This window comes from Tauraco erythrolophus, chromosome 23 (assembly GCF_009769465.1).
Source record: "Tauraco erythrolophus isolate bTauEry1 chromosome 23, bTauEry1.pri, whole genome shotgun sequence".
In the NCBI taxonomy this organism is placed as follows: Eukaryota; Metazoa; Chordata; class Aves; order Musophagiformes; family Musophagidae; genus Tauraco; species Tauraco erythrolophus.
Genome location: NC_141487.1, coordinates 3377693 through 3394191, shown reverse-complemented (window position 1 = coordinate 3394191; position 16499 = coordinate 3377693). Strand labels below are relative to the sequence as shown.

Below are 16499 nucleotides of genomic sequence, written 5' to 3'. Positions count from 1 at the left end.
TAATTTAGCAGCTTGTATTTTTCTAGTTATTGTAAGAATCGTTTACCGTTTTTATATAGAAATAAAATGCACGTTTTACTTTATGTAGACACTTTGTACTACTAGTAGTGAAACAGTCCGTGCCAGTGTGTTGGGTGATGCTCTGGGTCTGGCCTGCCCCTGATTGTACCCAGCTGCTCCCTTCTGCACCTGCACCTGGGCTTTCTGGGAGCTTCAGGGCAGAGGGGAGGCTGTTCTGTGGAATTCTCTAGAACTGGCCTTGTTAGGAAGCAGGACCCAGCTGGGTGCACACCTGGACGTGGGAGTATAACGAGCTTTCAGCTAACCTTGTTCAGTAGCTGCTTCAACTCTGCACCAAACCAGATTTCAGCAATGTGAGTAGCAGAATAGAGGTCTGTATTGGCTGAGACTTACTGGAACATGCTGAAGAACAGAATTGATTTAATTATTTTTTGTTTTTTTTCCTGCTCTTAACGAAACTGAGTGTGTGTAGTTGCTTTCATTAGGTGAAACCTAATGAAAGGTCTCAGTGAATGCTTGAACCTGAGACTAGGTGCAGGACGGGGTTTAGTTAGTGTTGCTGTTGAGAGATGCAGCCACAAAAATTGGGGTAAGGAAAATCCATCTTGGATGGCTTTCTATATCTAATCTGTACAACAAAATGTGTAGTTGTTCGGGGAACTCCCTGTTTTAAAGGGAGGCAGAAATCAGGTGGACTAAATTGCTACAGCAGTTTTGTGACCTGTCACCTCCATCTGATTTATATCTACCAGTGTCTTTACTGTAAGAAAATACTGGACTGTAATATTGAGTTGTCTTCTGTACTCTAGTGTGGTGACATATTTCAAGGTTTGTAAGTGGTAGATTCCTAAATTAATATTAGAAGCTAAAAGAAAGGATGTGTGCGTAGTCCTTTTATTTCAACTTAAAAATACTGTGTTATGTAGCACTGTGGAAATGTGGGGCTTTGAAGTGGGATTGGGTGAGGTTTTTGGGTTTTGTTTTCATTTTTTCTCTGTCCTATTTTTTTTTTGAGGATCTGATTTTACAAGGCAATGCATACAAGGATCCAGTTTTATTTGAGGTATTTCACATCCTTATAGTAGTGTTCAGGTGCTCCTCATTCATTAAAAAAAAAAATTCTTGTGGAATTTAGCACTTTAAAAGTTCCTTTACACATCAAAAATTATTTTTCTGTTCTAAAGGCTTTGCTGAATTCTGTAAGAATTGGATTTAAATTTGTTGTGGTGTGCTCTTTATGCATGTCTGAGGAGCTGATAATTTGGTTTTTTTTGCATAATTCATAGATTTATAGATGATATGATTTTTCTTTGCATGTACTTTTCAGTCTTGTCTTTACAGTATAAAGTTAAATGTTAATGTCTTCAAATTTTTAATCTTAAAATCCTTGATCATGACTGCAAAGAATTTTTCTAATGAATAATAATTAAAAACTATTTAATGCAAGTAAAATTAATAATTAAAACCAGAAAGGAAAGTTTATGCGTAAGACTGTACGGTGACATCAGAAGCTGGATACAGAAGGAAGAGGCAAGTGGATCACTAAAGACAGATGATTGCTGTCTGCTGGGGCATGCCAAGCTGAGTAAAATTGAAACATGCAGGTTTTTAATGCTAGACAGCATCATGAAGGTGGAAAAGCTCCTAAGATTTTCACTGGATATGTGGTGATGAGAAAATGTCTAAAATGTTGTACCTCAATATAAATGAGCTTTTCTTTTTTCACCTATGAGGATTTTAGCAGTGAGGATAGGGATTTATTCTATCTTAACTTAGCTACTGCAGAAAAATTCTGGGACATGGTTCAGTATGATGACTGAAGTATTTAAAATGCCTAAAAAAGTAACTTCATGTATAGAAGTGTCTATTTCTAATAAAATATTAAGTTGCTGACATGATCTTTCAGAAAACATGGCATATGCTGTTTTCATCACCTGAAGATGTTCTGAAACACAGCTTTAAATATTTATCAGTCTTTACAGAAGTGCTTGATATCGTGACAGTCTTATCCGCTCTTTTGTATTAATTTCATTTACATGTGTGGTTTTTGTTTTCTGCAAAACCCACTGGTTTTGAATTAATTTCTCATTGAAAAGATTTCACAGCTTTTTTTTAAAATGTTGCTGAAATAAACTTTTTTTAAAAGAAAATTTTTTAATCTGCTGTTAAGCTTATAGGAAAAAAGGTGGCCATCTTTGTACAGTAAAAGATAACTGGCATTCACATAAACATTTAGTTTTTTGACAGGAATTTGTTGCAGCTTGAGCCACGGTGTATTGGTTCCACAGAATTTAAATGAAAAGTCTATTGTTAATTACAAAATTACTTTCGTTAGCAGGATTCAGTTCAATTTTCATCTCCTTTGGGAACCCCGAAACATAGCATGAAGAAAACAACAAGTGCTGATGAATCAAAAGTAGTGATGGAAGGATTGTTCATGAAAAAATCATCAGGAACAAACATTTGTAGGCTGAAGAGTGAGCCTGTGCTGAATCCATTGAGTAAGCAACAAGGGCAACAATCAAAGCTCCCTGTTGTACCAAACCCTGACAGCCCAGGTGTGTGATAAATAGTAGAAACTATTTCTTTTTAGCTAGAAGAGTAGCTTTTCTTTTTCTTTGTAAAATATGTAGTGCAGTTCTGCTTCTATCTTATGTGGCAGTGCAAAAGTAAGATTGTAGATTTAGAAAGAAATGACTTCTTAGTTTCAAGGTTGATTTTTTTGCAGCTTAAAGGATTGGGGAATTGTAGTTCAGTTCTGGAAGAATAATCATGCAATTTGGGCGTGTTTTGAGGTGCATATTGCAGACATATGGAGTACAGTTTAACTCTTAATTACGAGTTTGCATTTACCTGTGAATGAGCTTAGTATCTGGTAGTTACAGATACCGATGAGTGTGAATAAAAAAAAATGAAAAAAAAAATCGGATTAACTTCCGGGAGAGACTAACTTTCTTTTTAAAGGAAGTTGTATTAGTTTTGTACAGATTCTTTTCTTTCTTTCTTAATATGTTATCTCCTGTTCGCTTGCAGAGGATCACATCTGCCTCTTAGACTGCATTGTGGTTGATCTGCAGGACATGGACATATTTGCTGCCGAAAGATACCAGAGAGAGTACTCAAAGGCTGTGGAAGATACAAGTGTGGACTTGAGCTTTCCATCCTACTTTGTAAGGCAGACAGGAGGAAGCCTCTTAACAGAACCTTTCAGACTAAAGTTACAAGTAGAGAGAAACCTGGACAAGTGAGTTTGTCTAAACAGGATCACTTTGTGCTGGCAGCCTAAAGCCAGTGTTTTAGATGCCCTTTATTGTATTTTAAAAGTATTATCAGCACCTTGCAATATCGAGGTTTTTTCCTTTGTTGTAGAGAGCTAAGTCATGCAGTTGCAGACATAGCGATACATGGGAATCTGTCATCGGTCCATTGCTCTCTGGATTTGAATAAGTATAAACTGATACGTGGGCTGCTGGAGAACAACCTTGGGGAGCCTGTAGAAGAGTTCATGCGGCCTTATGATTTGCAGGATCCAAGAATTCATGTAAGAGGAACTATATGCAGTTGAAATTCTGTCTTGAAACGTCTGGGGGTTTTGCTTTTAGGCTGAATACCTGTTGTTTTCTTGTAGCTTGCCAGGCAGTCTCATAGATCTAAGAAAATAAAAAGAAAATTTAGGTAGACAAACAGTGAAGGAATCTTTTTGTCTGTAGATACTCCTTTGAATTCAGGTTTGTCTCAACAATACCATTGTCCTTTCAGGTGTGACTTGCTCTTACGATTGCTTCGTGTTTCTGAGGTTCTGATCTTTAGAAGAGACATATAGAAACAGCCGTCATTGCTTGTATTTGTTAGTTTGTTTTAGGTGTGCTGAAATATACAGCTGTTTGCATCTGTCTGAAATAAAATTTATTTCAGGAATGAAAGTTAAAGAGATGCTCTTAAAAAGAATGTTGGTGTTTTTCCACTTTCAGACAGTTTTGAGTGGAGAAGTGTATACTTCCATGTCGTTCCTCATTGACATGGTTAATGTGAGTCTGGAACTGATGGATCCAAAAGGAAAAGATGGATGCAGCTCTTTAGCCAGGTAGGAATTTTCTTTTGTTAATCAATACCTAATCCTAAATATTATGCTCATCTAAGAGATTATAGGACAGGAATTAACATAATACATGAAATTATGGTTTAATAATGCAATGAAATAGAACTTCTTAATTAGAGTCCAGACTGAGAGTTTCAGATGACCTGAAAGATGAAGGAGAATGACACTGTTCAAAAGATACCATCTGTGTCTTTCAAGCTGTCCTTGAAATCACAGTTCAGTAATTAGTTGACTTGCCCAAGACAAATGGTATTCTAATTAAGAAAACATTGAGAGGTAATGTTAAAAAAAAAATAATTCTGCTCTGTTGTTTTGTGGTTATTTTTTTAATCCAGAAGGTTGTGTATCAGTGGAAAACATAAGTACATACAGTATAGATCTACTTTCTATCTCTGTGACGTGAGATGTGATGGTAGTTGTCCAAAATCTGAAAATGAAAGGTACAGCAGTGTACCATGCATACTTTTAAAACAAGTGACTTTTAGCACTAAATGAGCTACAAGGCTCTTAAATGTATTGTTTTGCTTTTTATTCTCCTAGGTTTGATTTTAAGAAATCCAAGTTGCTTTTTGAAAGCTCTTCAAATGGAACAAAGTGTGTAAATTTGGTTTCTCATTCCATGATGGCGTTTGACACACGTTATGCTGGACAGAAGTCTACTGCAGGCACGCCGAATGTGTTCAATTGCATCTTTCAGTCATCAAAGAATACTAGTAGTCCTGGAGCAATCCAGATTGAGTTGCACTTCAGGTTGGTAGTTCTGGGATTTATTTGTTTGTTCATTTTTAGTAGTCACATACTCAGTCAGGATTGTCTTGTTTTCAGTACAGCTATTATTAACATAGATAAACTTGCTGGCATTTTTAGGATGGTCAGTGGTACTTCATAGATTGAAGTCTCCAATTATTAATTGACTGCAGGTTGTTAGATTTTTAATTATCCCCCCTACTTCGTTGCAATAAAAAAAAAAAGGTTTGAATATGTAATGTATCGAATAAAGTTCTGACCTATTAAAATCAGTAGTACTTAGAGCTCGATGAGTCTGGCTTATCACTGGTATGTTTGCATAAAACCATATTATAGAATTTTTAATGTATGTTGCACAAAAGCTGTTTTCCAGTAGGTGTCACACTTGTCTTTCTCAGAGAAACAAATAAATACAGAAATGGCACCTCTTTCAAAAAACAATCTCTACATTTCCTTCTGTATTCTATCCTACCCTGTTTGCTTTTCCTTATCCAGATCTCTTGGAACGCTTATAGATTTCACAGTGGATATCTGTTTAGTTCTAATTTGCTATTGAAAACAGGAATATAAATGATAGTATCAATATATAATATATATGATGAGCATGGCATTTTGTTGAGGGATGTTAACTAACAAAAAGAAGGTGAAATGAGATGACCAGAGACGTTGCTTTCACTTTTGATGAGGTTCACTGACCAAACTTAGCTTTCTGACTCTTTTATAGGTACCACACCTTCTGTAGCACTTGTGGGAGTAACAGAAAAAAAAAATCTGTGAACAATTTTAGTCCACTAGAAAATCTTGAAGGCATTTGTTCATCAAAAAATAAAAAAGAAACTTTAGGCAATTGAGAGAAATTTGTTGTATGGATTTGGATAACGCGTGATGGTTTTAAGTACTTAATAAGTTTGCATTCAGAAAGATATCAAGATTTTGGTTTGAATAAAACTAAAATGCTATGGGATTTAAAAAAAAAAAAAAGTGGTTTTCGTATAACCGTTGATCCAGTATCAGCCTAGATTGGAGGTCAGTTTGCACAGTATAGCCTAATCTGGTTTCTGAGTGATAGTTTCAGGAATTTTCTTCCCAAGTGTTGTGCTTTTAAATTTTAGCCACATAAGCATGTGTTACATTTTTACTGGTGAGAGCATCCTTGGCACTAGATGCAAGCTTTTGCAGAGCTCAGTGATAGTGTTATACTGGCTCGTGCCTTTTGGAAATATCCTGGAGAGCCAGGCAGGGTTAAAGGCTTTTACTATTGGAAGCAACGCAGGCAGGCTGCTTCTCACAAAGGAATTACAGATCTGTAGAGATTTTATAGGTCAGAATGTGTTGGATATAAAATTTTTTCATGGTATTTAAGCACTTAGATTATTTTCCAGTTAGCATGACCGTATATAATTGGTATTCCAGATCATAAGCCAAAAGCCTTTATCCCTCCTAGCCAGACATTGGAAATGCGATGCGAAAAGTTCAGTAAGGCTAGCATTTTTTCTGAATGACAAAGAAGCTTCCTGTGCTGCAAAATGCTGTCAGGGTGTGAGAGGAAACAGCTTGTACGTCTAATCTTTTAGAGGGACATGGAGCTAGGTCTAAATTTCACACGTAGTACGTTAGGTTTGATACTGAACAGATGTAAAATAATAATAAAAAGATCCATTTTAAAATTCGAGACTTTGCAAATTAGTATCAAAAAAATCTAAATGTAATAAAGGAGGTTTTATAAGTTAATTTCTTGTTGCATAGTTTTTTTCAATTCATCCTTCGTATCTTTACAGCTTAGAATTCATGCAGTTCAGATCTGTCGAGTTTCTGTGGGTACAGCAACTTGGTGAATTTCCATCTGTTTATAAATATGTATTTTAAAGGCAAGACACTGTGATCCCTGTAATGTTCTGTATGGCTCTTATTTGCTAGGTGCTGGTAGTTTTCTGCATCATTTTAAACGTATCCTTGACGTAAAGTTCATAGGTTTGTTTCTCTCTTCTTAAAAGGTCTACTAAGGATTCCTCCAGTTTCACAGTTGTTCTGAACAATCTCCGTGTATTTCTGATATTTGACTGGTTGGTACTTGTTCATGACTTTTTATATACTCCTGGAGATACCAAAAAGCGGGAAAATGACCTTTCTCCCCGGCAACGCGCTTGCAGCAGTGAAACAACTGTAGTTCCAAAAGCAGTGAAAAGTGGCGTAGTGACGAAACGCTCATCGCTGCCTGTGTCTACAGAAAAACAGCTGGAAGTTAAGGTTAATGTGACAGGTAAACATATTCTTTTCTGGTGCTTTTTAAGGAGCTTTTCTGATTAAAATCCATATGCTAGTAGAAAAACATGTCCTTTTAAGGATGGAAAATCAAGAAACCTGCTACAAGGGCTTAAAATACCTCATAGGTGTTTCCAGTTGCCACGTTTGTTGTTTGTCGTTTTGTTTTGTTAAGGAACTGAATTTGTGGTTGTTGAAGACACATCTTGTTTCGATACCAACGCAATCATACTGAAGGGGACGACTGTTCTCACCTACAAGCCGAAGTTGTTGGATCGTCCTTTCTCTGGGAGTTTGTTTGGCATTGAGGTAAGAAGAAATAAATTTCCTTTTGTAAAACATGTAAAACTGGAGGACCTTGTGAAGATACTTTACTACAAATATATATACAGGAGTAGCCCACAGATGATTTTTGAAGTTTGTTAGTTCCTCATCAAATGCTCTCATTCTACAGCAGTTTTAGGAATGGTATTATATTGTTTCTGTTAAGACGTTGAAACACTTGACTATAATCTCAAAATATTTCTAGTTACTAGTCTCGCTTCCAGTCCTAAACCAGCAAATTAATTGAAAGCTGAGTAGTGACTGTGTAGACAGAAGCCCACATGGTCAGCAAAGGCCTGAATCATAAGTGATTTGAGGTGGACAAGCAGTGTCATGCCATTGGAATATGCAAGTATATGTAAAGTAAGGATCTTTTGCGAGTGGGAATTTTGAGTATTTGAAGCGATCCTTGCATCCTCTTCATCACAGGAGCACCACAGCTGGAGTGCTGTGGCCAGTGTTGGGGAAACAGAGCTGAAGAAGCTCTGAACAATTGAGAGGAGAGCAACACGAACACTCAGAATTGAGGGGTACATAATGTATTGGGAATGTTTAAAGGAACTTGCTCCTAAGAGAAGAGGCTGTGCAGAGATGTGGTAAATCCTAAATGGTTATTGTAGACCAAAGCATAACAAAGCATGTTCCCTATCTGGGATAGGAGGAGTAGTGGAGTTAAGCTTAGCAGTAAAGGGAATATTTGGTTGCATATCAAAATCTCTTTTCCTGAACTTACAGCATAGCTGGGCACTGAAATAAATTGTCTGCAAAGATTTTGGAATCTCTGCTGTCTTCAAGTTTACAAAAGAATTGTCTGTAGAGAACAGTTTGGCTGTAGTTCATGTTTTGTGATAGTCTTTATTTTGAAGTTCTTGCCAGGCCTGTTCTCTGAGTTCCTAATTTTTTAAAAGACATTTTTGAATTTTAGGTTTTTTCATGCCGGTTAGGAAATGAGCAAGAGACCGCGCTGTCAATTATTGATCCGGTACAAATTCAGATGGAACTTGTTGGGAATGCTTCCTACCCAAGTGGTTCAGGACTGTTGGATGCTTTCAATAGTGAAGATTTTCCTCCTATTCTAGAGGTAATATTAAAGGCCTGAATAAAACTGTATGCAATAGAGAATACAGGATCACAATCTAGTACAGATTTTTTTTATGCCCAAAGGTTCAATAGGATACTTTCAAATGTATAAGGAAAAAAAAGAGATTTTTCTTCAAGTAGGAAAGGCAAAGTAACAAACATGCAGAAAGTGGTGTTAGTTGTAACGACGGAGTGATTTCTGGGATTATTGTGGAGATTAATAGTGGGGAAAAAAGTGGGCTGGTAATGCAGACATGTTAGATAGTTACTAATACCCGAAAGAAAAACGGTTACTTTCTGCATCTGATTGTTAGTGTATGTTAGAGAGGAAAACTATTTGGAGACTCCTTTTTACCATTATACCAAAGCAAAATTTCTTTTTCCCTCTGATATATGTTTTTAATGCTGTTGGCTGTTAGTAAATAGTAACGAATAATACAAGTTTGGCAATTTTATTACTGGAGCTTTAAGACAATGTGGTCATCAGATTTAAATGTTAAATTTTGTCTTCCTTCGGGGAAAGCATTGTTAATATCCAAAATATACAAGAAAAATATGTAGAAAAGAGTAACTGAGTCTTATTTTTAATTTTTCGTTTAGATTCAGCTGCAAGCATTGGATATCAGACTGTCCTACAATGATGTTCAACTGTTCTTGGCGATTGCGAAGTCAATTCCTCAACAGACTGGTGCAGCTCTGCCTGGCTCAACTGCATCCACTGCTGAAAATACTGCTAATCCTTCCAGCTCAGCACTGGTGAATGAGACTTCCTCCATGGCACACGAAAACAGAGAGATATCCAAACGTGTGTTGGATCCTGTTCTTGGTATGTTTTTAACTGCTGGGATGAAGCCATTTTTTACATCTGAAGGAGGTTTCTGCAGTGTGAAGTTTGCCTATATGCTTAACACAAAAGATAGAATCATAGAATCGTAGAATGGTTAGGGCTGGAAGGGACCTTCAAAGGTCATCTAGTCCAACCACCCTGCAAGGAACAGGGATATCTCCAACTAAATCAGGTTGCTCAGGGCCTCGTCCAACCTGGCCTTGAACGTCTCCAGGGATGTTGGTATCTTCATCATGTAAAACCCTTCCTTGATTTAAATTATCTGATGATAGCATTATACTGATGATACTATTAAAAAAAACCCAAAAAACAATATTTTGGGTTTTTTTTCTGCTCGTAGTATGACAATGGGTTGTTTTATAGTAAGTTTTATTTAGCATCGCTTGTCATTGTGAATCATCATGATGGAGTGCTGCTTAGGTAGCAGACTTTTAAAGGGGGAGAGGGGCCACCTCTTCACACTCATTAAAACTGGTAGTGAAATGGAAACCACCATGATTACTAGTTATCTCTTCATGTCTAGTAATCTTTTGGTTTGGTGACAACAAAAACAAACTAAAAATTGTGTGTGGTCAGAACCACTGCCTGGCAATGATGAGGAAACACACACTAGTGAAGACTTTCTTGTCTGCTACTGCACTTGAGAGTCATGTGGGGGGTTCAAAAGAATTAAGTCATTGTTTGCTGAATGAAGGGTTGGTTTACAAGGAAAATTTTAGTCCTGACTTAAATTCATGAAGTATGTTGGCTCTCTGCAGATAAATAAAACTAGCCCGTATATTCTAGAACGTAAACATCATGGGGTTTTTTTTTGTAAAAGCAGTGCTGAATCATACACTTCTTCTACAGTTGCAATCTTAAACAAACAAAAGCAAGTTTTCGTACAGATATATCTTAATTTTAGAAATGAAAACAAGTAGATAACTGTCAAGGATTTATGATTGGTTAACTGTTCAATTACAGAGGTACAGCTGGCTCGCCTCCAGGACTTGGGATTCAGTATGGAAGACTGTCGTAAAGCTCTTTTGATCTGCCAAGGTAACCTCAAATATTCTTACTTGGCCTTGCAGATTGTTCATATTACTTAACTCATTGTAAAAACTTTCAGACTGTAAGGTAGCTGATGCCAGGCAGTATTTCCTCCTCTTCTATACTTTGGCTCTGTGTTGGCATTTAATCTTAAGGATTCTCATTTTTCTGTTTTACTACTGTGTAGAACACACTTCTCAAAGAGTCTTCTTGCCTTTTGGGATGTCGTTCGTATTTTTGTTTGGGGGCTTGTTTGTTTGTTTTATTTTATGGTATACCTATTTCTTGCTGTTATCCATCTCTTTACAGCTCATGTTTTCATCTCTCCCTGTTTGAATCATGTATTTTACCTACTTCTACATGCAGTATGAAGAGAAGATGAAGCTTTAACACAGTGATTCTTTTTCTTTAGCACTGTCATGTTTCCCACCTTATTTATAGGATTATGGTGTCACTCAGATTGCAAAATTCAAAACATACTTCTTATTCTTAGAAAACACCAGTGTATTTATAATCTTCTCATATTTGTGTTATTAAACAGAACACATTCAAGGTTCTTTTGGTGCCTTGCTATACTTCTTAAGAGAGAGGAAATTAGTTTGCTTTCATGTGTTTTTTAAATATATTTAATTGAGAATGTAGGTGATGATTGATTGATTGCTTGGTTTTATCTAAGGTGACTTGAAAAAAGCAGCAAGTTGGTTGTTTAAGAATGCTGAACCTTTGAAATCGGTTTCCCTGACCTCATCTGGTCGAGATAGCCAGGGGATTGCACCTTTTCAGTTCATCTCTGGAGTGGAAATAAAAGCAGAAAGTGTATGCATTTGCTTTATTGATGACTGTATGGACTGTGACGTTCCCCTTGCTGAGTTAACCTTTTCACGTGAGTATCTTGTTTTGCTGAGTGAGTTGCATAAAAGTACTCTCAGTTACTGTGTATGTTTAGCACCATGCTCTAGCTTCTTAGGACTTGATAATTTTCAACTGACAGTGTTTTGGTGGTGGTGGTTCTATGGGGTTTTAGATTTTTTTTTTTTTTTTGGAGTTCGTTTAGTTTTAGTTGTTTGTTTGTTTGTTTGAAGCTTTGTTTTTAAGAAAACTAAGTCTTCGTAGGGTTAAGATTCTGGTTTCCCCTTTATACATCACATAACAAAAGGAATTTGTCCTGAGCAGAACCCTAGGGAGGCTCCATGTTGTAAAGCATGGCTATCTGTGAGTGTTATTTGCAGAGCATTATGATACGCTTTTTGTACCATTTCAATTCAAGACAAGACAAAACCTTCCACTGCTTACTTAACAGTTCATGAAATCGGGAAACTTGATTGTTTTTCATTCATATAACATTCACTTTTTTTTGCAGGTTTGAATTTTCTCCAACATTTGAGAGCCAACCCTGAAGGCCACGCTCATTTTACCCTCTCTGGAGATTATTACAATCGTGAACTTTCAGGTAAGATACAGGGGCGAGGGGTTGTTGGTTTCTTTATTTAAATTTAGGAGAAGAGCCTTGCCTGAAAGTCACCCAACATGAAATGCATATAAAGGAATGTGAATGGGTGTGTGTGTGAGAGCATGGGAACCTAGACAAGATATCCTAACGTGATGGCACATGGAGGGATGTGGGAAGCAGAGAGATTGCTGATATGAAAGTTGCACTGAAGTTTTCAAATGTAATTGCATGAAAAAGTTATCCAAGAACAAGACAGTTATGTAACAAGTGTTTCTGCATTCGTTTCTCTGTTTTTTAGTAGTTAATTGTTTTGATGTATTCAGTTTGTTACTTATTTCAGGAAGGAAAAGCACCTGAGGGTAGGCAATTAGGCTGAAGATAATGGATTAACATAAGGCAACCATCATAATTTATGTTTTAGATATAAAAAAGCAAGTTATGCCTCAATACAGGTCAGACACTGACAAAAGAAATAATCTAGTTGTGTGTTTTCTCTGAATGGAGAAACTAAATTTTCTGTTATAAAATTGGTGATAACCACCTCAGGAGTTATCTGTCAATAACAAGGTTGGAGTTTTTTGTTTGTAAAAATACACAGGGTGTTTGTTATTAAATAGCTTTTAGCCCTGTGTCTTTTTTGATACTGAATAGTAGGCCAACTTATGTATAATTGTGTGAAAATCATTTTCAAAACTGTTTCAGAGAACTTAGTTCCAGCTAACTTCAATATGGAGCTGTAGTTGCCTTCCAGTACTTTCCTCAGAATTAGCAGACCCTACGTGTAGTATACACTGGTTCAAATGGAGGAGCTGGAGCAACTTTGTATTAGCTACTAAATTAAATCTGTAGGCTTCAAGTTCATCTTGAAAACGGATTGAAAGTAAAGGATCTCATTGTTAAAGTTGCATTATTAAATACTTAGGTATGTAAACAGCGTTCCAGTGCAGCCTTCAGATGTGTCATACGTGTGACATTTTCTGTTTGTTCTCAGGCTGGGAGCCATTTATTGAGCCATGGCCATGTTCGGTTTCTTGGCAACAACAAGCTTCGAGCCGCCTCCACCCTTCCCGCCTGAAGCTGGAGGTAAAGGCTGAACATCGTTTGGATATAAACATTACCTCTGTCTTCATAGGTATGTGGGAGTGTTCCCTGAGAGCATCACTGCACAGTCTTAATTTTCACTGTTCTGAAGATGACAGGCATTTCTGATTGAGTCCTGCTGGTGTCCCATGGATGGAGAGGGGGAGATTTGGCACCAGTCTCTAGATATTCACATGATGAAGAGAAGGCTCTGGGGTGATCTTATAGCAGCTTTCCAGTACCTAAAGGGGGCCTACAGGAAAGCTGGAGAGGGACTTTTTACAAGGGTGTGTAGTGATAGGACAAGGGGCAATGGATTTAAACTGAAAGAGGGCAGATTTAGATTAGATATAAGAAAGAAATTTTTCACTCAGAGGGTGGTGAGGCACTGGAACAGGTTGCCCAGAGAAGTTGTGGATGCCCCATCCCTGGCAGTGTTCAAGGCCGGGTTTGATGAGGCTTTGGGCAACCTGGTGTAGTGGAGGGTTTCCCTGCCCATGGCAGGGGGGTTGGAACTAGATGATCTTTAAGGTCCCTTCCAACCCAAACCATTCTATGATTCTATGATATTGTACGCAGGTGTGCGTTCAGGCAGCTTGCATTTTATCAGATATTGCGAAAGTGTAAAGACATGGGCTACATAGTTTAGAGGTTAGTAGGAATTCTCTCTCCCGTCATATGAATTCCATCACATTTGTATGTTATTTGACATTTATTTGTAATCAGAAACAGGCTTTCATGTAAAGCTTTCCATACTTTACAGTACTTAAAAATATTTTGATAAGCTCATCATTTTTTGGTACATCAACAGACGTAGTGAGGAACCACTCATTTCAGTTTGCAGTCTCTGAAAACCTGAGCTGTCATTTCTCATCTCAGGAAATCAAAATATTTTGTTCATCATAAGCTCAAACTTCATGAAAGCTTTTGTGTTGTGAGACTATGATTGTGTGTATTTCCCTGAAATATTGTTGCTTATTCTCTATGCAAATCTGGATATTTTAGTTGTCATAACAAAAAAAATGTAAATGTCTGAGCTCGCAAATGTAACAGCAGAGCCTTCCTTGTTCCTTGAATATTCGTTCCTTTCTCCTGCAAGGCCTGTGGGATTGGCAGAAAGAGGGAGCCAGGATTGGAGGAAAAGATGCAAATCAGTGATTCCTAAGAGTTGCCGTGGTGCCTTTTAATGCTAGTGATAACAGGCAGTCGGGCTAGTTTGTGATTGATATTGTGCCAGAGGACTCCCTTGGTGTCTTGATATTTATGCAGTAACGTGCATGTGCCTCTTAAAGACTAAAAAAACTCAAAAACTAGAAACTGCTTCTAACATGAAAATTTTTAATGTTAATTGCCTCCTCAGGGAGAGCTCTTACATTGCCACAGGAGTGTCTTAGGAACATGGAATTCAGCTGAAAGCTTAAAATTAAAAAAATCTTTAGAATATAAAAACATTTGTATTTGAAGACACTTCTGTGATTTCAGGAGCTATTGTTTGTTTTTAATTTACCTAAGTTCCTCATAGAAAAAGCAGTGAAGTAAATCTTTTTGTTGTTACAGTGGAATAGCGTTAGTGTTATGACTTTTAACGTAATTTTCGCTTACTTTGCTTACTGCAACCTTGGAGACTTTTACTGTCTCTGCTTATATTCCTCTAGAACAATACACGTGTACCAAGCAGTCATGGATGGAGGATTACTGCAAACAGGACAAAAAAGTGAATGTAGTCAGATCAGAAGACTGGATGGGTTCTTCGGTGGATCCCCCGTGTTTTGGGCAGAGTATGATACTCATTAATCACACTTTATTTGAAACGGTCCTGACACACACAGTCATCTCTCTGATGTATTACAAACATGAGTGTTTGGTCTTCAGAGCATACAATGAATTGTTAGAGGTATTTGGCAGAAAAGACAAAAATGTTATTTTCTGTTCGATTGTGTTCAGTTCTTTAAAAACAAAACCTTTCTGGTTACTTGGCTCGGAGTGAGAAATTAGCACTGCTAGTGCTGCTTCCTTTTTTTGTCACACTTTTTCCGTTAATGAGTGACTCTCCTGTCAAAGATTAAGAGTGAGTGTTGAGCTTAGGGGGTGTGTGGTTCAGAGGTGATCCTTTTTCTCTCTGTCCCCCCAAAGACCTAAATGACTGGGTTTCTGGAAAAATCCTGTTGTATTTGTGAAACAATTCTCTAAATAATAGCTTTTGATATATGGCAGGTCTTGTCAGGGTCTTTTCTCCCAGTGTTACTTCTGGAAGAAATTTTAGCCATCCAAATGCCAACTTAGTGTAAGCAAATGGCTGGAGAGTCATAGAGTGATTGCATGATGCCAACTGTCTGTATCTTTCCTGATGCATGATGGGGAAGAGTCTACCTGTATTTGTGTGGTTTTTCTTACCTGCTAACTTTGTCTTTCCTGTCTGCCAGGCCTTCCTCTTGTCTACCTTAGAACTAGGAGTACAGCCAGTTTGACTAACCTAGAGCATCAGATCTATGCTAGAGGTACTGTATAGCAGAGAGACACAAAAAGGGGTTTTGTCCTCTCTGGAGGGCACTTGTACAGTAAATACTGTGTTGTGTGTGTGACTTGCTGGTAGATTGGCCTCTATTTAAAACAAACAAAAACCCCAAAACCAAACTACATAACAGCTGCTTTGCTTTTAAGCTGCTTAATTTAGTATTTAATCCTGTCTTTCTCTTATGGTCCTCTCTGGACCCTTCAGGAGAAGGGAGAAGTGTGATTAATCCTAGGTGGGAAGACTGTCTTTTTGAGGAAGGTTATATGTATTCTTGACTATTCAATGACCCTTTTCCAGAGAGACAGTATAGCATGATAAAAATAGAGTAATAAAATCAAAAGGCTTTTTTTTATATTCTAAAAATATCCAACAATATGTTCGATATACATACTTACGTGTGTATTCAGCACATATATTTAGCTACTTAAAATGTTAAGATGCCTTCAGAAGGAACAATCTGTTTTCAATAAACCCTAGGAAGTAAGACATTCCTAATAAGTATCCTGTTAATTTGTTTGGTTTATATTTGACCATACAATCTTTGGGAAAAATCATCCACTTGAAAGTAAGATTTAAAAAAAAAAAAATTTTTTTTTAAGATTTGTGATGTTATAGAAGACAAAACAGCACACTTGATAAGTATGTTTCCCCTCTAGAAAAGTTGCTGGATGGAAGGAGAGAAAGCTTTCTATAAATGTACATCCGTAACCTGTTCAGACTGCCCCTTATAGAAATATTTTCTCAGAGTGGTGGCAGAGAGTTCACAAATGTTTTAAAAAAAAAAAAAAAAAAGGGAAAAAATAGAAGGATTTATTTTTCTGAGGTATTTTTCAAGAAGTTTTTTTGTGAAAAAAAACCCAACAAAACCTCTTAATAATTGCTGCTTGGCTTTTAGTAGGTGTTGCGACTAAACGAGTTATGGAAAAACCTCCTTGTGGTGGTAGTCTTTATTTTCGGGCAGTAGTCTCAAAACGCAACTTTTTACATTGTGTTTTCTTTTAAAAATCAGGCCATAGTCCCAAAAATTCCTTTTTAAAAGTCTCAA

At 37.1% G+C, this 16499-nt stretch overlaps 1 protein-coding gene across 1 annotated transcript in view; it reads left to right on the top strand.

The window, feature by feature from the left end:
• Positions 1 to 16499, top strand: part of VPS13D (vacuolar protein sorting 13 homolog D) — a 103147-nt gene that overhangs the window by 25776 nt on the left and 60872 nt on the right. The window contains 15 exon segments of the mRNA XM_086625671.1: positions 2360 to 2579; positions 3055 to 3265; positions 3391 to 3562; positions 3993 to 4105; positions 4661 to 4870; positions 6862 to 7127; positions 7305 to 7438; positions 8379 to 8534; positions 9134 to 9359; positions 10344 to 10418; positions 11086 to 11292; positions 11770 to 11859; positions 12851 to 12991; positions 14595 to 14717; positions 15363 to 15437. Of these exon segments, the coding sequence (XP_086481797.1) occupies positions 2360 to 2579; positions 3055 to 3265; positions 3391 to 3562; positions 3993 to 4105; positions 4661 to 4870; positions 6862 to 7127; positions 7305 to 7438; positions 8379 to 8534; positions 9134 to 9359; positions 10344 to 10418; positions 11086 to 11292; positions 11770 to 11859; positions 12851 to 12991; positions 14595 to 14717; positions 15363 to 15437 (2419 nt within the window).